The sequence below is a fragment of the Drosophila simulans genome, chromosome 3R (assembly GCF_016746395.2).
Source record: "Drosophila simulans strain w501 chromosome 3R, Prin_Dsim_3.1, whole genome shotgun sequence".
NCBI lineage: Eukaryota > Metazoa > Arthropoda > Insecta > Diptera > Drosophilidae > Drosophila > Drosophila simulans.
Window position 1 is genome coordinate 9,553,111 of NC_052523.2, and position 27,113 is coordinate 9,580,223.

At 43.8% G+C, this 27,113-nt stretch overlaps 1 protein-coding gene across 4 annotated transcripts in view; it reads left to right on the top strand.

Annotated features, from left to right (window-relative positions):
* The window catches only part of LOC6727783 (homeotic protein ultrabithorax), a 75,565-nt gene extending 49,558 nt beyond the window's left edge, over positions 1–26,007 (top strand). For all 4 annotated transcript variants that reach the window (XM_039294541.2, XM_039294542.2, XM_039294544.2 and 1 more), the window contains one exon: positions 24,725–26,007. In XM_039294541.2, the coding sequence (XP_039150475.1) occupies positions 24,725–25,026 (302 nt within the window). In that variant the 3' untranslated portion in view covers positions 25,027–26,007. The remainder of the gene's footprint in view (positions 1–24,724) is intronic.
* Positions 26,008–27,113: the final 1,106 nt, after the last annotated feature.

The following is a 27,113-nucleotide window of genomic DNA, read 5'->3' on the forward strand; positions in this document are numbered from 1 at the left end:
AAAAAGCCGCTGATTTGCATACGAAAGTAATTTGATGTCTTGCGAGCAAAACACACTCGCACACACATACACACACCGCATCCGGAAAAACAGGGCGGTGGGTGGCAAATAAGCCGTAGGACACGTCATGAGTTACATTTCCTAGTCATCGATAAGCGGGAAAAATCGGCGGTTGGCAGCTGAAAAAGGAGAAGCGGTTTTCCAAATTAAAATAAACCGATTTGGAAATTTATTCCGGCAGCCATGCTTAACACTTACAATTCTAAATTTTTAAAAGTAATAGAATTAGAGCATGTATATAAATGTTCCAAGGAAAATCGCAATTCGAATCTTATTAAGCTCAAACGGAAATATTTGTATGATGAATAACATCGCGTAGACATACATATAGGAAAATGTTTAGGTAACAGGATCAAACAAAGGCCTACAAATAAATCAGACTGAGTTCAATTTCCACGCAATATTCCAATTACTCATTGACCGCACTGAGGCAGAATCATCATGGCAAGATTAATGTGTGTGCGCCGATTGAATTTATCCCTTGACCATATTTTCCTCGTATCGCCGGGTTAGTTTTCCGGCGTTCCCTAATTTGATTTCTGGAGAATTTTCAATTAACCGTTTGTCAGCTTAGCCAACCCCCGGCCGATTCATATGGATTCTCCTTTTTGGGGGTGGGAACCATTTTGCGAGGCCATAATAGTCGCGGCCATTGCAAAATGGCCGCCACAGAGGGAAAATTTAAATTGAAAATTTCCCGAAATACAAACCACCACCACCCACCCCAGTGCGGAGCTGGTGCTCACATAGTTTTATAGTTGTTTGGTCAGTGGACAGTAGTCGGTGCATATGTAGATTTTCAGCTGACCTGACAAAAGGCAATGTCAACCCATCTGGCCCACGCCCCATTTTTGGCCTACTGAACCCACCGCACAATTTATGGTCCTGCAAAATTCCTGACACTTAATTGTCTGCGTTTAATGAATGAATAAATGCCGGGGCCACATTGTCACCCACTCGGATGTCCTGCCGAATCCCCCGTATCTGCCCGAATCCCTGGTACATGCAGAACATATTTATCGCTCGGTCCAGGCGGTGCCATTAACTCTCGATTATTATTAGTTTTGATTCGATTTTTCCACTTTTGATTCGCAGTTTTTAATTGAATTTTAATGAATTTAATGTGCCGTGAGCCGCTTGCACTTCGTATTTATGCTGGCCATTTAAATACACATAATGCTCGGTCGGAGTTAATCAAAGTGCGCTTGATTATTTTTGCTAAATTAAATTTTATAATATTTCGTTGGGAATTTATTTTGCACACTAGTTTAATTAGTTTACACAGCTCTACAAATTTTCGGAAGCTGCCTACCCCCCAAAAGAAAAAAAAAAAAGGAAAAAGAACGACGAGGACGACAAACGTTTTATTTTCGTTATCTTTTTGCCGCAGGCAGCTGCAAATGCCACGCAAATTAAACAAGCTACCTTTTCTCTTTTTTTTTATTTGGTCCTTGGTCGGTCCTTTTTTGTTGTTGCCTTGCCTACTGATTTTTTACCTTTTGCTGGGTGACAAAGTGGGCTCTCTCTTTTTTACAACCTGCTTCTTTTTTCGGTGGGCTTGCCGCGGGAGCAGGGGGCGGAGTGGGAGGCATCCGGTTATTAAACACCCACTTATTACCTCTTTTTATTTACATATTCATGCCGAGCACTCCGCGCTCCCGGCCTTAATTGGCAGCCTTCTTATTTGGCCACGTAAATTTGCCGGTTCCGCAACTCCTTGCAACCTGAGCTGCTGCCCCTGACTCTTGCTAATCGCATCATAAATATTCAGTGTGCCTCGGTTTGGTTTTTGATTCCAGTTTTCACACCCCCGGGCTTTCGGGGCGTTTAACGTGTTTTATGTCTGGCCAAACAGAAATTGTTGCATACTGCGCGGCGCACGCATGTGAAAAAGGGTTTTTCGGGCTCGCCCGATGCTGTGTCGCGGTATTGGTGGACCCGGGACATAAATTATTTCACTAAATTACGCCACATGAAGCTGCAAACGGTGGCAAGGCATTGCTGCCTGTAAATAATTTTTCAAGCCCAAAGTTTGTTGAACTTCACTTCCCCGCGGCGGCTGCGGGTCCCGCTGCTCGGAAATTAATTGCTTAATTAGTTACGGCCAAACACTTTGAAATATGGCCGACATCGGTCGACTGTTCACGACTCTCAACTGCTCATAATTGCTCTATTAAATGGGCTCAGTGTTATTTTTTTTATTTTTATTTTTTTTTTGCTTTATTTTTTATTCCTCTGATTTTTCGGGGGCTGGCCAGCCTGCACTAATGGCCTTAAAGCGAAAGCCCTTTTCCCTTCGGCCTGTGCTGAGTTATTCGATGGCTTTGCCATTAGCCGGGCCATATATTCTATATGGTTCCATAGTCCATGGCCGCTGCAACAAAAACATGTTTTATGTCGCCCCTAATGACCCCGGAGTCTCCAGATCCGAGATGCGAGTTGCTAGTTGCTAGTTGCGAGACTGGAGACACTTAATCGCTTTGAATTGCAAAAGCAAATAATGTGCAAAAAAGCATAAGGATAAAGGATAAACCAAAGCGTCGCCAGCCGGAGAGTGTGTGTGTGTGTGTGTGTGCGAATGTCCTGGCGGATCCTTGTGGCGTCTTTGTCGGCTCACCGCCCCCGAAATGCCAATCCCCTTATTTTGGGCTCCAATCCGAAAGCCAAGCAGCAATCCACTGCGGCGACCACTGCAGAATGACGCCATTATTTTGACAAATTTTTTGGCAATCCCGATGTTGTTGTTGGTTGGCTTTTAGCTGCGACTGCTGTCAGCTTTTGTTGGTTTTTAAATTGCATGCAATAATTCAATTTTATATTTCCGCAAAAAACTTTATCATTTTTATTGGCGAGCGAAGTTTTTCCCCTCATCGCATGGATTAGCGTCGGGGGAGGTCAAGAATTCGTTGGCAAGGATTTTGCATAGCTGGCGGGGCCAATAAATTTATTAATAAATAAATATTTGCACAGGCCATAAGAGCTGCAAAATTATAGCGGGATAAGGGACATCAAAATGCATAAGCTTTTAGAAAATGGATAAAATAGTAAGATTATAATATAATTCTTTGCTAAATAAGAAATGCAATAGATGAGTTATGATAAATTTGAGATTCAAATGACTGGTTGCCTATTATTCTGTATCTGTATCTGTAAATGAAGCTTGACATTTGCGATTTGAAAGTAGAATAAATGTTAAAGTTGAGCAAACAACACAAATGCTTATTTCGAATTTTTCTGCTCACAAAAATTGTTTTGCCATTCGAGTTTCGAACAAATGAAAACAATTTCAACTATTCGGAGTTTATGGCAAACTTTGCTCAATGGAGCAAAAATATTCCGAGTTGCCGGTGGCGCCACAAAACTGTCCCCCTTTGTTGGGGAAGCTGCCTGTTTGGCTTTCAGCTTACGGCTTTCGGCTTGTGGCAGGCAGATAACAAATATTTGCAGGAAACCCCGAGACCCTTAATTAGTGTAAAGCAGCCCCGCACCTCTGAACCACATAAAATGCGAGCAAGGAAGCAATTTATCAAAGTTTTGTTGCTTAATTGTCGTTTGTGCGGGTGTTTTGGTGTTTGGCCAGTGAAAGTTTAGAGGGTGTTGGGCTGGAAAGGCTGGAAAACCCGTCGGTTGGTCCGTGGGCGTGCTCTGTTCATTTGGCCCCGCAATCAAGGACCACGGACCAAGGACGAGTGTAATTATCCTGATAAATGCGGTGCAGATCCCCATCATCATTATCGATTTCACTCGCCCCACCCCTCCCCCAGGCAGGCCGTGCAGTTCTCGAGATATTTTCCACATCATAAATATATAAGTACGCAAAGTGCGGCACAGGCGGTTGGCTGAGTAAACACACGGGTCCGGGCTGCGTCGCCCATCACATTTATAACAATTTAAAATTGCTCGAAAAAATGGCAATAAAATCCCACAGACAAACGAAATTACGTGACCAATGTGTTTTATTACGATTTTATTGCGAAAATGCCAAGAAGAAGTCAGGTTCGTGCGGGGATTCGGCGGGGAGCAACCGCAAATATGAGACTGCGTCTGGGTGGAGCGGCATCAGATTATTTATCTTTCGGCTGAAATCGGCACAGAAGCGCAAGCAGGCAAAAACAGGAGCAGCACGGAGGATGAAGAAGCTGGAGCTCAGTTCGGTAGATGAGGGTGGCACGTGAGTGGCCGAGGGTGGCTCGCAAAGTTTCCCGCGATTTATGGCCATTCTTCACGGCGCTACGCCGCATCAGGTTAATGCACAATTTATGAGGAAAAACATGGTTCGGGCACAAGAAAAAAAACTAGAGTTTAATTGGATACGTGGTGGAAAGTGGGTTTCAGCTGCCTCAGCAGGTCCATCATATCCAAACGCCATCCCTTCCTGACTTCGGGGTGGACAATCGAAGGGGTTGTGTACCCTGTCTAAACCATAAATGGCCAAATACTAACGCCCCTGGTCTCGCATTGGTCTATTGAAAATGTATTTTGTTGTCGACAACATTTTATTAAGTAATTTGCATAAATTTCCATGGCCATATGCTGCACAAACGCCTGAAAGGGGTAATTAATGTTGGACAATAAAAAAACGAAACAAAAAGTGAGATAACTGAACCTGGAGAATGCAATCACAATGATAAGTAATGCTATTTGTAAGTCCCAGGAGATGTAAAAAAGTGACTCCAAATCCAAACCTTGAACTATCAACCAGCAATTACAGGTCCGAGCTTAGACTCGCCAATCTTGATGGCTTGATCTAATGGCTTTCAATATTTTTGATTGGTGCGCTCCAATTCCGGACTTTCGGACCATCCATCCATCCACCTTGATACCCCCTGTACTTTCGTAGCCCTTCACAGCAATCCATCTTGGATAATAGTTAGTGCTGCCATACTGTCCGTACCCCCAGTTGCCCATATTGCGCATATTGATTAAAGGTAGGGGAAATAAATTGCGGCTCTGGCGAGCGGGCGGCGGTTATGTATAAAATGTAATTTTCAACAAATTATAGCAATTTTTATGCTTATAGAAAAGCGCACTCAGCTCGCAATTTGCTGCACTCGCTAACCCTAAAGGGTAAAGAGCGATTACTTTTATTATTCCAACGGACCATGGACGTCGCTGCACTTTTCAGCCGGAGGGGCTCGGTTCGGTTCGGATAGGCAGGGAGCACGGACAGAGGTCAATTCCTTTAAAATCGCTCCATGATTGATGGGTGTCTGTCTAGGCAAAATATATATATATGTAGATGTTTCGTAAATTGCGCACAGATATTATTATAATGCAAACTGTATGATTACGAGCGTGGAATGTCCTCCCGCTCGCTCTTTCTGCTGCTCTTTCTGGCTCGCCGGCATCCGAACATTTCTGGTTTTTCTCCTTTTTCTGGTCTGCTCGTAAATCGGCCGAAACTGTCCACAGTTCTTAACTCATTTGGCCTGGCCAGGCGATGAAAGAGCCAGGGCATAACGCGCGACGTTTATTGGCTGCGTCTGGCCATTTATTTCACTCCTATGATCGCTGGCGGAAGCCATTAAAGCCGCCACCGAGCCGGCTTGGCTTCTTATTTTACCTGCCCTGTGGAAACCGGTTAGTGGCACTCGGTGCCCTGGCAACCATTTAGCCATTTCGCTGGCAATTCATCAGCTGCATCTTTTGGCGACCCATTAGAGCGTCGCCCTCCATCCAATCCACGTGGTCTTCTTAGCCGGCAGGTTAATCATATGCGCGCCAAGTGCCAAAAGCCGATCTCAGCCGGTTTGGCCAGTTGTTTGCAGTCTGTGTGTGGTCTCGGCCATGTCTATGAGGCATCTGGAATCCCCTCCCATAAAGCCGAACCGCCGAAGATCGGACCTAAGCACAGTCATTAGTTTAATTGCACTGTTTATGGAGGAGCAATGTCGAACAGGTTGGGGTTCCTCGGTCGCTTATTACCATTTCGCATGTTGCGCGTCCATTGCGATCGTGTTGTTTGGGCTATGTTGTTTTAAATTAAATTAAATTTAACATCGGTTAATAGAAAATGTATGCGAATCGGTGGTGGGCAAGGCCGGGAATAAGTGCTGCTTTAACTTAAATAGTGGGCTGCACTGAATGGGAAAATTGAAGAAAGTTCTGCAGCATTAAGAGGTTGCAATGCATAAGTATGGAATGTAGTTGGGAAAATATGTATGTATTTAATTAAATCATAAAATAACATTGGAAACCCATGCTTTAGGATAAAAATCATAATAAAATCAAATAAATTGATTCAATTTCAGCTAACTAATCCGCGATAGAGCCGCTTAACATTTTTGTAATCAAAGGTGAAAATCAAAAGAAATCCAACAAATTGCACTTAATGTTAACAATCAATTTGGCCATCTTATCGCGACAAAATCGACAAGTGCAGCTGCGACGAATGCGGCAGCAAAACATTTAGAAGCAAATAATTTCCAAACGTACTTAAAATCAATTTACTTAATAACCGGGCAATTTGAAGGGTTGGCCAGGGGGCAGGGGTACGACCACTGCAACTACAACTGAAACGCATGTGTAAGGGGGGGCAACTAAACATGTTGCATGCACCGCACAAACTTCTGCTGCGTCCGCCGGCTGCTCAATTCATTTTGGCATGCGAATAATAATTTCCAGCCAAAGCAGAACAATGGCCGCAAAGCGTTGCACTTGTAAAAAAAGCAGAGCAACAACAACGACAACAGCAGGAACAACCACATTGTGCCGGCCAAGTTAATAATAGTTGTTCCAACACATACCAAAAAGCGAGCCTCCTAGCCGGCGGGTAATCGTTTTACTCACCCGGCAAACTGGCAACGAGCAATTTGAAAGCGCACAACGGCAACAGCAACACGGCGAAAGAGCGCGGCAACAACCGGCCAAAACAAATCAACAGCAACAGCAACCTGCTGACCAGTCCCAGTCGCCCTCTTTTCCCAAATGCACTGGGGAAAATAAGAAGAAGTGGGTCCTGCATTTCAGGTGGGAGCCATTTTCGTGCCATTGCAACTCAGCATTTGACATATTGATGGTCAGTTCTTAGTGAAGTGATACTAGGAAATAAACATTAGACTATCATAATCATCAGATTAAAACAATAAGCATTTAAATGTGGATGCAAAACAACGATGTGAAGTGTTTACCATTTAGCATTAACATTTTATAAAGATTTCTTGCCGTGTGCCCGTCAGCATTGCGATGGTCATCGGGTTTCGTTCCTTTTTTCACGCGCCCAGGAGCTTGTCCCTGTGCCGCCTGTCCATGTCCACGTTCACGTCCACGTCCATTGCCATGGTCCGTGCTCGCATGCGAAGGAAGCGGGAATATGCAATGTCGGGGTAAATTGTCCGAGGTACCGCCAGTCCCAGACCCAGTCGCAATCCCCAATCCCTATACCCGCACCGAATCTCCCCGGCCAAGTCCAATCAACTTTGGCTGCCTCTCGGCGTGCATAATTCGCTGTAGCTGGTGCTTGTTGCTTAAATTGCAAATTTATAATAAATAGAAGTCTGCCCCACTACCCCTCGCCGCTCCTGCCTGGCTGCGTTCAATCATCTGGGCGGTGGATTAGCCATTTGGGTGGGTGAATAACAAGCATTTCATTTCAGTTAAAGACTTTAGCATCGGCATTCGTTCTGCTTTTTAAGCACTCAATCTGGTTATTTATTTAATCGCAAGGCGCATAAAAGGTGGGTTTTTCGTTTAGAAGTTTTGTAATTAAATGCTCGCCTACCTCTAAATCAAAAGTACCGAACAAATTCCATTAAGTATCGCCATCAAAAATGGTATTAAGATCTTTGTGAAACTAAAGGCTTAATCAGAATTGCCTTTCATTGAAGGATTGCAAATTAAGTTGTTGCTTGCACATATAGTATTTTCCAGCAGGTATCTTTTGCCATCTGACAGATTATCAGCATGGGCCATAAATTAAATTCAGACTGTTTGCCATTTATTATCACATAAGCCCGATCTGAAAAGAACATTACATTTAAAATCGAATAAATTGCTGTGCTTTTCCCAGTCCTCTTGACCATTGAAATAATGGCTTTTGCCCGCAGCCTCGAACGCTCAACTAATTAAAACTAAGCTCAAATGGCCGCCTGTGCGTGCGAATTATTTTTGCCAACTTATTTGTCAAATCCACTTAGCCATGGTCAAGTTTTTGCTGCTGCCAGATAGTGGTATCTACACACAAGTGTGTGTGTTTGTGCTCTCCAGTTAGTTTTTCTGCCGAAGCATCCGGCATTTTGGGGCACGGTTTGTTTTGTGACCATTATATTGCATATATTTTGTATAATACCAGCGAGGGCAAGAACAACAACAGCAACAGCAGCATAAATGCCAAAAAATATATACGTTTATATGTTATATGTTGTATGTATGTATGTGCTGCTAGCTGACTGCAGAAATTTGTGTGTGCAGAGATAAAAGTGCCAGGGCAACTTGTCATAATAAATTGTGCAACTAGAGCTGGCTTTTGCCTTTTTTATTTATGCGCTTTTCATAAAACACAATAGCTTTTGTTTAATAACGCTGCGATTTATTTTTTTTAAATAACGCCGGGTGCAACAACATCAACATCAACTTCGACAACCAACCAACCTTAATGAAGCCCGAACAGACAATTTCATGGGCTTCGATTTTCGAGTATATTTTTTGCGAGTGATTTTTGCAATTAATAATTTGCATAAATTTATGTGCGCTTTAATAATCTGTTAACTATGAAAACAAAGCCGGTGCGCGCTCGCATGCAACCAGGGAAAATGTGGAAAGTCGGAGCAAAAAGTTTATCAATGACTGCACAGGCCCACAAACAACCATCGTCCACGATGCAAATAAACTGCAACACTGTTTAGAGACTGCACTGCAGTCCCCCTCTCCCCCGCCTGAAAACAATGTGCAGCATTCAAATGATTAAAACAGCTCCGAAATGCTGCAGCCACAGCCCAGTTTAGCTCGGTTTGGTTCTGGCCAGGCCGAAACCAAACACAATCCAGTATCCAGTATCCAGAATACGCCATACACCAACCAGCGGCCACAACAACTGACTCCCTGCATGCATGTGAGTGTGTGCGCCACGTTAATCTTTGAAAATCCGAGTGCTGTATGCGGTATTATGCGAAAATTTATCTGATTTAACACCTAATATACAATAACTTAATATGCAGTGTGCTCCGGCACTTGCACGAGCGGCGGCCCAGGCCTGGCCTGCAGTCATCCACCAAAGCCAAAGCCGGCATCCAGACTACTACTCCTACTCCGATTTCGACTCCGACCCCACTCTGACTCCTCTGGCCCAGCGCCATCCCATCTGCCAGGCTTTGATCTCGACCAGGCACTGTGGGATATTCATCCGATTGGGAAGCCATCAATTTACAGCATCAGATGATACAATAGATAAGTCACTAGCTGTTTTTCAAAACAAACTATCCTAACTAGTTTCTTCCTAGTATTCATTTCTTTTTAATGAGCAAAATGAAAAACAAATTTAGCACGCTTGACATATTTTAGATAGATTTAAAATTGCTGCAAACGCAATATCTTGGTATAAATAATAAATTATTACAATAATATTCATTAGTTATGCGTACTCAATTTCTTAAATTCCGCAAAACATAAATATTTTATTATTTTAAGTATGCCTTTCTATTTTTTTAGTTTAGATTAGGACATTTTTAAGTGTTTTAAAATCTAATCGGGCCTATCTTTATATAGTTATTATATTATTTGACCCCCAAAACCGTTTCACACCCACTGTACCAAAACCTTAACAGCAACAAAAACTGCAAACTGCAATGCTCAGCGCCCATTTTGCGCCCAAAAAAGCTCCAACAATTGCGGCTGGACTTACTCTTCCCCCCTAAACGCACACACACACACATGTAGGCTGGCCTGGCAAACACATATGCACATTGCAGTGTCCGTGTTGGACCCTGTCCATGCCCCTGCCCCTGCCCCTGCCCCAAACCCGCTCACCCCCCTGCCACCCTGCACCCGTGTGCGTTTCGAATGCTGGGTCTCTGGTATGCGGCGTTTGGAAAATGTGAATATGAACTGCATAAATCTTCCAGGGCGGCACTCTTTGCCACTGCGCCTAAACCCCATCGTGGCCCAGCCCCTCGGAAAAGCCCCCATCCGAAACTCTCGAGGCAAAGGCTTTACGGCTTTTCGGCTTCGTACTCGGCGTTGACTCGCTCTAAATGCAAACGGACAAAAAAAATATCAGGCGGCCCGCTGGCGCTGAAGCGAGTCGGTGCTAGTCCTAGTCCTTGTGGTACACTCAGAGAAACTTAGCACATTAGAGATTCATTTAAATACAAGAGCGGGATTTAGAGCATGTTTACCCATTTTGGTATTACTATTTTTACCAACTTAATCAGTAACTTGACCCTACACTTATTGATATTTAACGTATCATACATTTTTTAAATATTTCTTGAAACTTCTTTCAACATTTTTTCGCAGTGCACAGCACACATATTCCTGGGCCGGCCGACTAAGATATATGGCTATAGGTAGTTGGAGCGCAAATGCGAATAGAATGTGGCGGCATCAAAGTTCAGCACACTTACTCACCCGGCGATGATGGCCGGGAATGGGGGATTTTGGGGGTGCTGAAGGACTTTAGTTTGCTGCAGTTTTATGCGCCGATTTAGGAGGCGAGCGGGCGGGCAGGGGAGCGGACTGGACGACGGGGTCTGGCCGGGTCATAACTCTCGTATTATTATGCATTCATATCGCCATTTTAATCACACTCACACACGCATCGGAGGATGGGAAAGCTGTGAGCGATATGGGATTACGGGGATTGCCTTTCGATTGACCAGTGACCACAAGACTTACAAGCTGTAAATGGAGAAGGCCAAAAGTCCTTGTTTAACTAAAAAAAAAACAAATGATCAAAAGCGTGCATATAACAATTTAAGCACCTGTAAAAAAATACAATGAATTTATTTCGATTTTAATTAACTACCGTCGTTTGAATCGCACTTTCCCGCAAAGTCAATTTTCCCCGGTTATAATAAAGCCAATCAGTTTTCCACGCCATTTCCACCAACGGCATATGTCGCAGTGTGTTGCAAAATCTATATAATTTGTAGCTAAACAAATTCCAACTGTGTACATTGTGGAAGTAACACTTTGAGGCTCCCCAATGATTTATTGCCCAATTTTACTGCCATGTTTTCTTAATTTCGCATTCGACATTTTCCCTTGCACCTCCGTTCGGTGGCGGCCATGCGCACAGCACCACCCCATCCACAACCGCCCGACCGCCCAAAACACCCCCGCCCACTGAACCGGCGAGCACCACCCTTCGAGGGGGCGGAAGGGAAAAGCGTGTACCGTTAGATGGTGGATTGTAACTCAACGAAATAAAATAAAACACGCACCAAAGCACATTCATCCCTCGAGAAATATCGCTTATTTGGTCGGTAATAATTCTTGGCCTGTGTGCCAGGCCCGAAAAACCCACCCACTGCCGCCTTTCGGGTAAAACAAAAGGCAGCATCTTTGGCTGCTGCTCTCTTCTGCCTCTTCCTCTTGCCACGTGCGTGAGACGGGGGCGAGAGGCGTGGCAGGACGCCCTGAAGGAAAGGAGAAAGTTTTGTGCCAGCAACTTGAGCAAGACGCATGGCCCAGGGAAATTCTGGTAGGAAACTCTGGCCAAAAAAGGTGAAGTCGCCGTAGGAAAAACGGGCGTTGGGCATGGGGGGATGGGAAAGTCTTTGCCGGGGGGAAGGGCGGCGAAAGGAGCAGAAAGAGAGCAAATTTTTCTCTCGTAGACACTTTTTACGAAATATTTCATCGAAATGTGTCCCTGGTGTAACATTTAATATTAAAGGTGGGCGGATGCGGTGGCCAGACGGGCGGAATAACTCGGAGGAGGCGGACTCCTTATAAATTAGCCTAATTCTCCAAGACATTTTGTTGCGAATAAAGCAGGCAGGAGAAAGTTTACAAAATGAACCACCGGACCGGGGGACAAGTGTAGGATAAAGTGGCAAAAGGAAAATTCCTGCGAAAGAATAAAACCAATGGCATGAATAGAAAATAAAAGAAAAGTAAATGAAGCGGACCCGCAGACGCGGCAGAGACCGCTAAAAACTTAAACCAATAAATCACAAGTTAATTACAGGCGCGTATTAACTCAAGGCACTGCAACCGCATTGCCACCACCCACAAGGGCGCCCACCCCCGCGCCATCGAGTGCGGAAATCTCCCTCCGCTGAGAGCTACAAATTCCATAATTATATTTTATGCGATTTATTTGCTCCTCGTTGTCATGTCTGTTTGCCGAAAGATAATGCCAAGCTGCCACCGGCTTCTTCGCTCTTCGAGTTTCACCCCTCCTCCAATCCAATTGGCGTCATGTGCTGGACCATTTTAATTGCCCAACTTTTCTTTGGGGGAGCGGGAACTGCCAATGCGGGCTCTGGAGAACCCAGTGAATCTCTCGAACCCAAATTCCGAATCCAAGCCCGAACCCTCCTCTCCACGATTAATGCTCAGCAAATAATATTGCGCCCCTCGCAACGGCAAACAAATCATATTAATTGTGATTATTAATTATGATTGTTCATTTTATTGGCTACCCATCTGCAACTGAGTAGGGTGCTCTTGCCACTCTTCTTAAATAACTTTAATCCGCAGTTTTTATAAGATCTATTCAAGAGCTGTATTCATTCATTATGAATTATTGTATACAGTTTTTAAACTGGCATATGAATACAAATTTCATTCATTTTAAAAACTGCCAAGGATAACAGATGACTATAAAATATTCACCAGCAAATCCAGCTTAATTTTCTCTGCTTGTTAAATGAATATGGAAACAATTTCCACCCCAACTTAAGCGCAATCACCCCCCCAATTATAAAAGTATATATTTAATTTGATGGTCTATTTACCATATTCATGATGTCACTTCTATGGCATCACTCTCATAACTTGAAAACTTTTCGTAAGTTTTCTTTTTTTTTTTGGAAAAGTTTCGCTTTTGCCCAATGCCGCTGGGCAAGCATTGGCAGCTGCTCAAGACGAATCGGGGCGGAATTTTCACTTTGTAAGCTAAAGTTTTCATTGCCCTCCCAAGATTGCGTGTGGCAATGTTTCTTTTTCTACTGTCTTCTCCATTTCCACTCGATTCGATTCGTCGCTCCGCAATGTTTACTGTTTTTATTTACCTTGGTGGGCTTTTTGCAAACTCATTTGCATTTTTCCAACCCACACCACACCATCCATCTAAGGCCCTAGCCATTTATTCATTAATTCCAAGTCCTGCGACATAAATTAGTTAACTTGGACTCGCAGTTCGCAATTGGCGGGTGTTTCGCCCAAGAATTTTAATGTGGATTCCCGCGGGGAACTGACATTTTATTTGCCTATTTTTTGGTAAGAAGAGGGGTACCATAAGCTGCGGTTTCTTTCGCCAGTTGTGCCGAAGTGCATGTTTTCCTGGGGAAAAGCAAAAGGAAAAGCACTGGCAGAGGAAAGCGTACAACAATTGAAACGCCAACGAGGGCGTCGGTGCCAAGTCAAGTAGAAAAATACTCGTACAATGCAATAATACAACAAAAAACAGACAGCAAAAACACTGAAAAGCCAACCAAACCCATCTGAAAAAGCAAGTGGGAAAAGTGGAAATTTAAATACTCTTAAATTAAATTAATTTCTGCAATAATTCCATTGTGAAAAGATATCTTCTGATAATTATAAATAAATGAATTAAACAGAGTTGATCAAATATTGAAATAAATGTGCTAGAATAGTTGTTAAAGTATATACTCTGTTTTGGTTTGCTGTTAAGATATGATTATACCTACAAACATCGAATCAATCGCAATACACCCTTTGTAAGGGTATAAAGAGGCAACATTGTAAAATGAAACAACGGGCGTGAGCATGGAAAAGCGAACGGCATGGGTTGGTTGGGCAAAGTTTTCCTTTGCCACGTTTTTTTCCGCTCTCCGTTTTGTTTGGGCCTGCAACAATCTTGAACATTTTGGCGCTGTCTTTTGCCGGCCCAACTGGAGAATGGTATTGGGATTGGGAATGGGTAGCTGGAGCTGGAGCTGGAAACTCAGGACTGGAACTGAGACTGGGGACTGAGCAGTGGGAATGGAGAATGTGGGCCGCAGGCGGAAACACCCAATACAAGTCACAGCTGGATTTATGTCATGCCTTTAATTGGCTGCTGTGCCGATGTCGAACTCTCGAGCGCGGAGTACCGGCCCAGTCTTTATCCTCATTCCCATTCTCGGTTTGCAGTATCAGTGCGAGTACCAGTCCTGGTCTGCTCTGGTCTGGTCTGGTCCTGCTCTTCCGAAAGCAACAATTCTGCCTTCATCCATTAGCTGGAAAATCGAGTTTTTTTTTATTCAGGTCTCTTTTTCGACTTCCTCGAGCTTGGGCCGAAAAAAACACAAGTGGCAATATTTCTGCTCGAGTCTCGGTCTCGGCGATCCGGCGGGATTCCGGGGCAGCAATTAAAACGAAATTTTTCTACCCGCCGCCATCTTCGGGATTTTGCGATGGCAATTAAAAACGAATTTTGCGCGGCTTCATTAGGCGATTTCGAATGGCGGCTGGTAAATTTTGAAGGCGGTGGCTGCCTGCCAGCTTAAATATTCATATGATCCAGGCGTTCGGCTCTAAAGGCGGAATGAGAAACGATGTGCGGATGTACAGATGCAGATACGGTTGGAGTAGCAGATATACATTTAGATACAGATACTGACACTGATAGCGAGCACCCATCAAGTGCCAGCTGTTGCGGGGGCCATTGGGCGCATTCAAATTAAATTCAATAAATTTTTCACCCATATTTTTTATCCGCATTTTTTGTCGCCTCGCACTTGCAGAAGTCAAACGACCATCGAACGAAATATCAACACTTGGCCTGGTCTCCCGGTCCTGGTCCATCTGGAGGAGATTGGCTGGGGGGGTTTCGGGGGCGTGGCAAAGGGTTAGGGCGGCTCTTGAGGCCCAGAAGCCGTCTGCGCCCCACTTGCAATTTATGCGCTCCGGCGACAACATATGGTCACGTAAATTCATGCGACAATATACGATATGATGTCACACACACATGACTCGGTGCTTTATTTTTTATGCAAAACGTTGTTGGGATTTTTTCTCTGTTTTGGTTTTGCTCTGCTTATTTTTAATATGTGAGAAGAGACTTGAAACGCCGCCCGGGAAAATGTCGCACTTTGGGTGGGGGATTGGGGGATAAATCCAGGCGAGCAGGCGCATTGGAGTGGGCTGAGGGGTCTGATTTACGACAGACAGCCGGCCGCCATTCGCTTAAGTTAATAAGCGTGCCTGGCAGAAGGAGCTCCATTCATTCAGAAAGGAAAGCTTATCTGGCAGTTATTATCGGCGATAAAATGGAGAGATAGTCGCCTTTTTTCAAATACCAATTTAATACAAATATGCGCCTTGAAGAAAACATAAACAATCAAGCAGCTTGAACTATTATTCATAAACATATGCCAATTTTCTGGAGAGTGCATTTTTCACCTCGACTGCTTTGTATAAACTGCAAGAAATGTCACAATATTTTCCCCAAATTCGGACCCTCAGCACACCTCTCATTCCTAAGCAGGCTATTGGCCAAAAGTTATGGTCCGCCCTGCAGCGTTTGGCAGAGTGTGAAATTGGCAAAGGGCGAAATGAAAAACTTTTGCCCAGACTGGGGGACGGGTGGGGAAAGTTTGCAGTTGTGGCCAGCCAGTCAGCCATCCAGCAGCCTGCCAAGTTCATAATTTCCCAAGAAGATTTCGCAAAATATTAGTTAAACAAAACATAAACCAAAACCCTGCAGACGTTTGTGCATACAAACGTGGGCTAAATCACCTAAAAGCATGCAACATAATTCACCCGACGCCAGCTCCTTGGAACCCAACACTCACACACACACACACACACTCACGCAATAGAGGGGGAATCCCAAGAAGCGACGAAGCTCAACGTTTCCGTTTCCTCAAGCAGCACTCCAAACATCCTCCCACACAACGCCCACTTTTAATGGCCCTGAGTTCAGTTTTCGGCAGTTTGGGGATCGTCTTTTGCATGTGCAAGCAACGAGAATCGGGTGGGCAGTGGGGAAAAGGACAGGGACAAGGACTTTCCTCCGAGGAGCACGCATGCGAGGACAACAGAATGGGTGGCTGGGACGGAAACAACAAGCCGGGTTGACATTAGCGGGCACGGCGCACAACGAAACCCAATTAGAACGGAGATATACGACACCAGAGCGAGGCGACGAAACAACACGGAAAATGGAGACCCTCGATGCCAGCGGAACCATCTTCCATTTCCAGGGGCGTAGAGTCGGGGATTCAGAGAACGTGATGTGCATCATTATAAATTGTATTAATTTAATATACAGTGATACTTCTATTGCTGATTTTTAATCTTTATTAAAGTTTAAAGAAGGAAAACTGTGAGCAGAGTGTCCACTTTCAATTTTTGTATGAATATTCTACATGATTTCCTTAACCCCCCTTAAGCTATTTCGCTGCGCGTCCATGGCCATCTTGGGTGCTCCTTTCTGAACCTGCGCCCTTTCAACAATGAAGCGTGTAATTACAAGCGTAAACGCTGTGTGGGTGGTGGACCAAAAATCACACGACAGGAGACATTTTTTGAAAAGGGTTGCGCTGACTTATGGCGGTGGTGGTGAAGTGGAAGTGCTCGCTCTCCGGTTTCTCCGGTGGGGCAAGGTGGCACATACACACTCGTACGGATGCGTCGCAGCGCATAATTACTTTACAAGTTCATTATAAACCATCATAAATCTATGAAGGAGCATAGAGCCAGGCGACGACTCACAATGGAAATGAAAATTTTCAACCTTAGCACTTTCTTTCTTTGCGCCTTCCCGTTTTCACTTGATCCCCACCCTCTCTTTTCCATCTTCCCGCTCCCGGTTGAGCCGGATTCTTTGTCTGAGGGATGGGCAAAACAATGGCGAGTAATTCACTTGCGAAAATGTTATTGATTACGAAACAGGACGGCAACAACTGCGGCACCCGGCATCGACCAACTGCATCCCCAGTGCGAGGTACAATGGGATGAAATGATAAGTGGGGAGAGAAAATTGTAAGGGATTTTTATACCACCATAGAATTTTGGGACAACATCTTAATATGAAACTGGTTTTAAATTCAACCAACACAAATTTAAAATCTTCAAATGTTAGGATCAACTGTATTGCTATATTTACTTAACCCACTGTATTCACTAGCCCTCTGCACCTTCGGATGTTTTTGTCGATTTTGCGCAAAAGCAATTTGAGCATAAATCTTCCCAACGACAAACTCGCCGCCTCACACACACACACCCCCACTAACACACACACAACAGAGTGCAACTCTCGCAATGGACGCGGCAGGAATCGAAATCGGAATAGGAATAGGTGCGGGGTAAGGATCCAGGACTCCGGGATGTGGAATGCTGGATGTGGGCAACTGCAACTTTGAAATTAACTGTTAGTTTCACACGTTCTAGCAGCGAGGACTGGAAAAACAACAATACGGGGGGCAAAAAGAAAGAAATTGTTGCTCTTAACTTTCACTTTTTTCTGTCAGACGGTGGAAAAGAAAGAAAAAGCAGCCGGGGAGCAGCTGGTGTGACCCCAAAAGGCCGAACCCAAAACCCGAATTCGACACCACGCCGAATGGCATCACCATGTTCATCTCCGTCTCTCTTCCCCCAATCCAGCCATCTCACTTGCACGGTTTTTGGACCATAAGTTTGTCGTTTAGTTGGGGGGCAAATAAAAATAAAAACTTCAAGTGCCAATTATGTGTGAAATTCCGACACTTTTCGCTTGTTTACTTTTATGCGCCCTTAATGAAGTTTCTTCTGCTCCACCTGACCTTTCTCCCCTTTCATAGACACATATGTGTAAGTTAGTGTGCGTGAGTGGGTGAAGGGGCGTGATTTTGGGCGTGTAATGCGAATCGAAAAGGTGTTGGGCGAAACCGGAATCTGCGATAATTAATTAGGCAAAGGTAAGCTGCCGAAATTTGACTAGACGAAGACGAACCTTATGGTATCCTTAACGAACACATACTCTTTTTATGAGATTACATGTGATAGTAACTATAAATGTAAATTACACCATTAAAATCCTTAGAAATCAAGGATATATTTACAGAAAACAGCAGTAACTCACAGAGTACTTGTTCTTAAATAAAAATGGGACATTTTTATATCCCACCAACAAGACATATATTATGGGGCATAAAATACACCCCTAACTGATTACGAAAAAATGCAATTAAAAACGCATTCGAGGCGATTTCTCAACCGATATCGAAGAAGAAAGAGGCCGCCCAAAGCAGAATCGCAAACGAGAGGGCGTGTCGGATCAGAATGGCGCACTCTCGCGCAATTAAAAGATACTCAGATACATAAATGGCGCTGCAGCCGTCGTCCGATTTGTATCTTGAAGAACCTTCCGCCTGCCCCACCACCCCAAAAAAAGAAAAAAAAACGAAGCATAAACAATCCGAGTCTTATCGGGGTTGGCAGCCATTTTCCCTATTTGGGAGTCATTATTTAGATTTGACACTTGGCGCTGATTTTTATTGGCCCGTTTTTCGGGTGAGTAGCGGAAATGTTGCACATTTCCGTTCCAGAAGCAGCGCCATAACTCCCATCGATAATTATCGGGGACTCGAGGTGACGTCAGATGAGTGGCTCTATGCGAATTTTGTGAGTTGTGCGTTTTTAGTTTCCGTCTAATGAGCTCTGAAATCGGGAATATATTGCCGGGCAGAACGATGTTCTCCGCAGATATGAAACAGCTTGACATCGTGCCACTTATTTATTTATTCGACGTCCAAGACTGTTGTTTGTCGGCTGTCTTGGGATTTTGCCGGACTGAAACTGAATCGAAATCCCCCATTGAACAGCTTCATCTTCGTGGTCACGCTTTGCTCGCATCTTCCACAAATGCCTGTGCTTGTGGTTCGCATTTGAACTGTTAAAATTTGGTCTGAGTATCCGTATCTCTATCCCTCAATCCCCATCGATGCGTTCCGCCAGCTGTCGCTGCTTTGTATCTGTATCTGCGACTGTATCTGCGGCTGTATCCGTATCTGTCTGTCTATGAAGATGAAACTGGAAATGGAAATAGAACTTGAAACGGAGCCAAAATAGAGTCGTTGATTATTTTAATGATGACGCCGAGGTTAAAGCACGATGGGAAGGCGTTCCGCACTCACACACACACTTGGCTGGGGTATATATATATATCTAGCAGGCCCTAGATGGTTCGGGTCTATGTAAATATGGAAATGGCGTGTCGTGTTCACATATATTTTTCCTCTTTTTTGGAGGGGCAACGGGCTAAAGGGGTGCCGCGGCGTTCACATCGCTCATTAATTGAGCTATTAAGATAAACCCACATCAAATTCCGCGTTCAGCTTCGACGCGCCATGGGTTTTGAGCTCCAGACGGCTGAGCTTGGGGCACTGGGTCACTCAGCCATCTTTTGGTTTGATTCGGTGTGCCAATGATGATGGCATTATTATACAACTAACATACTGAATAGAGACAATAAACAGTCGAATGTATTCATTCATACACAAATTGGCTTTTAATTGCCATGACATGCCGGCCCACAAGTAACGCCTAGTTATAACGTGAAAGGGAAAGCCCTAATTAGGAAGAATTGGAAAATTTCAGACTTTTTAAAATACAGAGTAGTTTACTAGTTCGATAATAGATAGAGGATTATAACTCTTCTTAACACATAATGTTATTTACTTAAGCCAAATACCTCATTTATAACCGTTTAAAAAATTTGGTACACCAGACTTCGTCACTAGTCCAAGCTCCTTCTTTGGCCTCCGTTTTCCCCCGAAACGAAGGCTGTCCCTGCTAAATTGCAAGCTCAACAGGCCCAGTCGTAACTCAAAACCGGGAAGATGCCACGGTCGGGGATCGGAATATGGATTGCTGGTCAGTGGCCCTGAGTCGAGGCGACCTGCTACCTGTTGCACCGGCAGCTACCGCGAGCAACTTGCAATGAATTATTTTAATGACGAGAGAGATGCCCCTTTCGTTTGATCCTGGGCATGCGTAAGAAGATACGCCGCCATGCCCGGATCCCGTGCGAGTGGAACCAGTTTCCCAGGCCGTTCCACTTCTCAGATCATCAGGCGGCCATTGAGAGTTGCGCTTGCAAGCCAAAATTACCGAGATAAAGGGAGACACATGAAGCAAAAATTGAAAAACAAAAATAAAACCGAAGAGGTGCGTGAGGCATAAGCCCTTGCGTTAAGCGGATTTTATCGGCGATTCGCCAAAAATTTCACCAGAGGTGCCCTTTTCTTTTTGGCCACAATTACGCCACGGCATCGCAATTTTGTAGGCTGTACGCGCCACAAATTCCGCGATCCGTATCGAAGCGATCCCAACGGCACTTGGCACATCATTTTTCGGCAAGAGCCCAGGGAAAATCTCAATTACCAGCAACTAGGAGTTGCAGATGCAGATGCAGATTCAGTCTTGGCCCAAGCCTATCCTTACCCACCGAAAAGCAATTAAAAACTCTAATTGCCTTGTGAGTTTGGATTTGGGTTTTTGGGGAAAAATTGAAAATTCAGTTCCTGGCTGCGACAGCCATAAGATACTGGGCCAAGTTGGGGGTGCACACACCCTAAACGTGTATCTCAAAATTTGATAACCGCACCGCACCGGCAGCTGCAGTTGCAAGTATCTGCAACCTGCAACTTGCTGCTTGCTGCTTGCAACTTGGATTGCGTTCGTGTTTGTGCTGGCAATTGCAACTCAATTGCGCATTTGCCACCGCAAGCATCAATATGTGGCATAGGCGTAGTCATTCGATGGGGGCCATAATCACGTCTGAACACCGAGCGATCCAAGGCAGCCACGCCCCTATTCCCATTCCAGTCCCCAGATCCTCGTACTCCCTGCGGCCAATTTAATTGACAGATTTAGTGGTGCTCGATTGGCAGTGCGGAAAATTAGTTTTCCGTCTCGCAGTCAACCTCAGCCGGAGCTGAGACGCATTTAATTGTTTTATAGACACTCGAATTCGAATCCGGGGAGAATCTATGTACTGACCCACCCCACCCACCTTCCCACCTATATATCTCCCTATATATCTGGCAGCTGTCGGTGGGTGTGTGGGTTGTGTGTGTGGGTTCGTACATCATATAAGCAAGGTGGAACACGCCCCTGACAAACACGCACGAAAATAGATTTAATTAAATTGCGAATAAAATGCGTGCCATAGAACGGAACGGAGTGGGTGGGGCGACACATGTGTGCCAAGCCATCCAATTAATCGATGGCCAATCGATGGCTCTTCCCGCCTTTTGGCCATTTTTTCCCTCCAAAAAGGGTTCCTTCCGCGTGTCCTTACGGCTTGTTGCTGGGAAAAAATAGAGGCAATTAATTTCCGGTTGGGCCTGAGACGTTTTAAATGGCAGCAGTGAGTCCCATTTCTTCAACGATTCCCCGTAATCTTAGTATTGTATCGATGAGATACCAGGAATGTCCCCATCCGAGTTCCAGCTTATCAGACCCGAGGACAGCTCCCCAATTTCTGGTAAAATCTCAACTCAGATAGCACGTGACGATGACAAAAACAAAGCATAAATTAGAAAGAGTAAGAGTAAGATAAGGCCGAAAAACTAAATCGAATTAAGTATAAGTAGTGTATGTAGTAGTGTGGCGTGTATCCGCATCTGTGTATATAAATAGTTATAATAGAAGCATAGATCACACGATGTGCCGCATGCAACATGGAGTCGCCGTCACCTGGAGATTTATGGCCGCTGGCAACGCTCCGACTCCGGGGGTGAGTCACTCCCCCTTGGGCGGAAAGAGACGGATATATGCGGCGCGAACGGGACGGGCATAGATATCGCTCCGTTTCGTTTCGGTTCAAAGTTCGCTGCAAATGGGAAACACGTAAACTGTCAAAACTTTAAATCCCTGAGGAATTTAAGTTAAAAAATATAACACGTACTGGGGACCCAGGCGCAGCTGTGCTGCCCCAAAAAAGCAAAAAAAAAAAGAAAAAACACACGAAGACGTAGTCGACAAAACCTTGAAAATGTATCTTCAGGGCGGCCGAGGAAAAGCCATGGAAAGGCCCCATGGAAAACCGACGGGAACCGAATAAATATTCTGAAAAAAGATTTCCTAGACTCACACCCCCACTTCACTTCGCCCACCGCCCTCGTTTAAATTATCTACAAGAAATTTCGCGCCTTGCCATACCAAGTTTTATTGTGCCACCCCCTCGCCCGCACATACCAGCATTTAAATTATGTACTTAGAAATACACAAAAATTTTCCAAAAGTCTACAAAAGAAAATGGCACAGCACAGCAGGACGCAGATGAAGAAGAAGAAGCAAAGAAGCGAGCCAGCAAAATGAATTTCGCACTTTTTCGCTTAATAAATTTGGAAACTTGGCCAGTACTGGAAAAAATTCTAAAACGGGTGAGAAAAACTCGGAGGGGTGGTTGGGAAAAAAAATCGCGGCAAAGCAAAGTTTCGTAAAAAGTTTATTTTTGCATATACATACGCGTACGTAGGGCTCCCTTTTTTGTGGGGCTGTAAGTTGCGATAAAATAGTCGGTCGCCGAGTGACAAATTCCATTTAGAATTGCCGAGCAAAGCTCACGTACTCCTCAAACAAAATCTCCTACTTCGCCGGCGGGTCCTAAATAAAATGAAACTTTTGCTAAACCTCAGCGTGATGTATTTTCCAGGCCAAGAAGCTGGCACGACGACTGCCGGGGATTTAAGTTAATCAGCAAACAGGTTTAGAGCCAAATAAATTTATTTACGAGTATACTACAGCCTTTTGCGCTTCTTATTTGGCCGCGAATCGCGTGGAAATTACTTGGGAATTCTTCGACGAGTGGGGGCTTCTTTGTTTAATTGAAATTCCAACAGCACTTTAAACAAATAATCTGCGCGGATTTACCCAAATAGGTTGCTGTATTTTTGCTACCATTTCGTTAAGTCCTTCTGAGAGATATGGCCGACAAATTGCCATAAACTGACGCATCGCAAATCTTGTGACCTGTCACTGGCCAATTTTCTGGCACATTAAATGGGTCTTCATAATTCTCACAAGGCAGTTTAAAAATAAAGCCACATTAAGGAAATTTATCAGCATGCATGAGCGAGCCCATATAGATGATAATTTCTTTGTTGCATCCTGGCCATTTTATTTCCATATCATTTTTATTGTCTATAAAATTTTTTCGCCATTTATTTCCAACACCCACACAATTGCACTCGCTACGTACGCTGCACACGTGTGTGTGTGTGTGAGTGAAAGATAAATGCGTTTTCACTTTATGACTTTCGTGTCGGCATAAATTTGTTAATACCTTTAGGCCAAATTTATAACATAATAAATGCTCATAATATTTAACTTAACATTGTGCTCGGGCCCAGGAGAAAGACCTGGTCTCCAAAATGCCAAGTTAACATGGTCGAATGGGTGGGTTGGCTGGTTGGTTGGTTGGTATGGTATGGTTTGGTTTGGTATGGGTTGATTTCGATAATATCAGACATTGTCTGGGCCTCTTCTTCGATGGGAGATGGGCCAGAGACAGCTGCAGTGCATTTGCACACACACGAAATTGAGTTATTGCACTTGAAGGCAAATTAAACTTCATAAATATTTAAAATCAGAGATTAAACACGGCATTGTGCTGGCCTGTTGATGCGACTTCTGGCTCCCCCGGCTCCTCTGGATACCCCTGCTCCTCCTGCCCCATCTCCACTCCCAGGTTGCCAATTAAACGGGCATTATCTGGCATAACTGCAATTTAAGTAGCCACATTCGCCATATCCCCAGTGCAATGCCACAACCGAGTGCTCGCACGTTTCTCCTTTTCATTTTAATGTGGCTGCATCTGCGGATCTGTGTATCTTTGTATCTGAGCAACTGTGGAACTGTGGAACTGCGGATCTGGCTGCAATGACAGCACGGCAGCAACATCGGCGGTGCAGCGGCAAACGATCAATTTAAAGTAACGATCGCGGCGGAGAAACAAAAACCGCAACTGCAAACTGGCAAACTGGCAAATACTCGGCGATACTCGTAAAGATGAAATGTATTTTTTGCGCTGAGATCCCCTTTCCTTTCGATTTGGCCCCCTTTGCTGGCAATTGCGGCCTACGTTCGAGCTGCTTGATGATCGCTGGCAAAAAGCAGAATTTATATTTACGACTTGGCCAAACAACAACGGCGAACAGCAAACAAATGTTGAGCTGCTTGTTGCAATTTTTCAATTTGATTTGCCCGATGAAAGGCCAAAACATAAATACCCGAAAACACTCTGTCACTGCTGCTCAATATGACTCAAATTTTGAGGCAATTTTATTAATAATGTGAATCATGTGGTCTTAAACGTTAATACAACCAATTAAATCGCTTTTGTGGCATCCTATATAAATAATTAGGCCAATAAATCTATAAGCATATATATTTACTTAGTCACTTTGTCAATGTTTTTTTAACACACATCTGCATTTGTTTTGGAGCAGCTGTTATAAGACAGATACTTTTGATTGCAAATGTATTTCGTCGATGCAGATCCAAAATGAATAATATTAAAAGTATAATATTCTGGTTACTTACCAATGTTTCCCATTCCGATCTTCAGGTACAAATGGTCTGCGAAGACGCGGCCGACAGACATACACCCGCTACCAGACGCTCGAGCTGGAGAAGGAGTTCCACACGAATCACTATCTGACCCGCAGACGGAGAATCGAGATGGCGCACGCGCTGTGCCTGACGGAGCGGCAGATCAAGATCTGGTTCCAGAACCGGCGGATGAAGCTGAAGAAGGAGATCCAGGCGATCAAGGAGCTGAACGAGCAGGAGAAGCAGGCGCAGGCCCAGAAGGCGGCGGCGGCAGCGGCTGCGGCGGCGGCGGTCCAAGGAGGACACTTAGATCAGTAGATCCTTAGATCCGTAGATCCTTAGATCCGTAGGGTGTATGTGGGATTGGGCGTACTGACGCGGAGACAGATACAAAGCAACTATATTGTAACAAAAGAACTATTTACTTAAATGAATAATATTTAAATATTTTGATGGTACTTGTGCGAATACGAAACTTAACCTAAATCGAACCTAATGGAATTATTTCAAGCGTTTGAGCAGCAACCGAAAATACGTAAATGAAACAAAACTACAAACTAATTAACTAGGCTAAGTAAATAAAAAGTAGTGGAAAGAGCGCAGATTATAAACCTACTTAGAATTAAATGAGCAAAACAAACAATTTTAATTTAGTTCCAAACGAAATAATTCAAGAGGATTCGCTCGAAATGGAAACCTCTGCCCTGCCCCTTTGTTGCTTACTGCTATGTTTAAATTAATTTCGCGAAAAATACTCAAAAATTGAAACACAAAGAGAAGAAAAAATGAATGTATACCATTATAATGTTGAATGCGAGCAAAATTCTGTTGATATGAATTTTTGGTAAAAACATGTTCTAAACCAATTTAAGATACGTAACGAAGGATACAAAAACAAAATGAAAACTATTAAACTTTAACTTAAATATAAATAGAATTTGTTAGCCAAGTAAACATATTACGACACGAAGAACAAACGTTTTCGGGAGTATCGAATATTTGAATGTGTATAGTTTGTGCTTATTAAATAAAATAATGCAATTTTAGTTAACTCTGTTTATTTGTAAACGAATTTGTTTAGTTCTCGCCCAAACGACTAGAGTGAAGCTGTTTCTTTAAGTAATGTGTAGTGTGTTTACCTTTTAAATTAAATTAATGCCTAATTTTATTATTATTATGTTTAGTTTAATGACAAGCGTTTATGAGATTATCCGACAGAAGCGGCGAGATGAGGAGTGCGACAAACCGTTTGCCCCGGCAAACGCAAATAAATTATTGGTTTTGAAAAAATCTAAAGAATACAAAAAAACAATGAGAAATCGAATCCGATTGTTGTGTTATTATTTTAGTTCTGCCATTGCGATTTTCCGTTCTCCCAGTGTAATTAGAGCCTGAGTTGTTTGAGAAAGAGTTCGCGGGCTGCCCGCTTGCATGCGAAATTGCTTTTGATCTCGTTTCGATCCGTTAATTGATCGTGAGTTGTACGCTCTATAGAGATACCCATACCGATTAGCTATAACGATACCATACCGATACCGATACCATATATATAGTTTAGTGGATCCAACGAGCTGTGCTCGACTCAAGCCACAAGGCGCTCCGTGTGTGTGTCCCGAAAATTGATCCTTCAGTTGAGTTTCCATGGTGGTCCCAGTTGGGGCCGTTCGAAACGAGGTCCTGCAGAAGATGTATACGTACTACCGCCTAAGATTCGATTATAGATATATTATATTTATAAATCTATATATATATTTATGTACTTATGTGGGGATCGAGTCGAAATGGACAAACAATAAGAGAGTAATTCTGCGGCACGGAACGGAGGCAGATGCAAATACGTAAATAAGAATAAGTTAAATGTTATAGATTTTAAACGCATATGCGTGGATCGAATGGGGTGTCCCCGCCACCGCAAACCAAGAATAGACGCTAAAATACAATACATAAATATTTAAACGTGGATTATCGTAGCAACAGATATACGTAAAAGGAAGACGATTCGGTGGGGTCTTGCATACAGTACTGCATCCTACCACTTACCTACTACTTACTTACCAGTGCATTCGTAGTAAATAGTTAAATAATCGCTACTTACTTGTACATTTGCTAGTGGCTTTTACTTTAAACTCTCTGACCCTCGGCCGAGCAGGCCTATCCATAAGAGACTACTACTTTTCCTATATACCTACTTCATCCGATCAGATCAGACCTACAGATACTTTGCGGTTCTACTACATTTTCTACTTGTAATTTCCCCTCCCCGCGATCGACGATTGGACCCGCAGGCTCCGTTCATACTTAATCGATGTAACTCTAATTTAATGCCATTCTATGTTAGCTCCGTAAGTTGTAAATTATCAATATAAACTACACGTAAAAAGAACAAACACAAAACAAACAGCAAC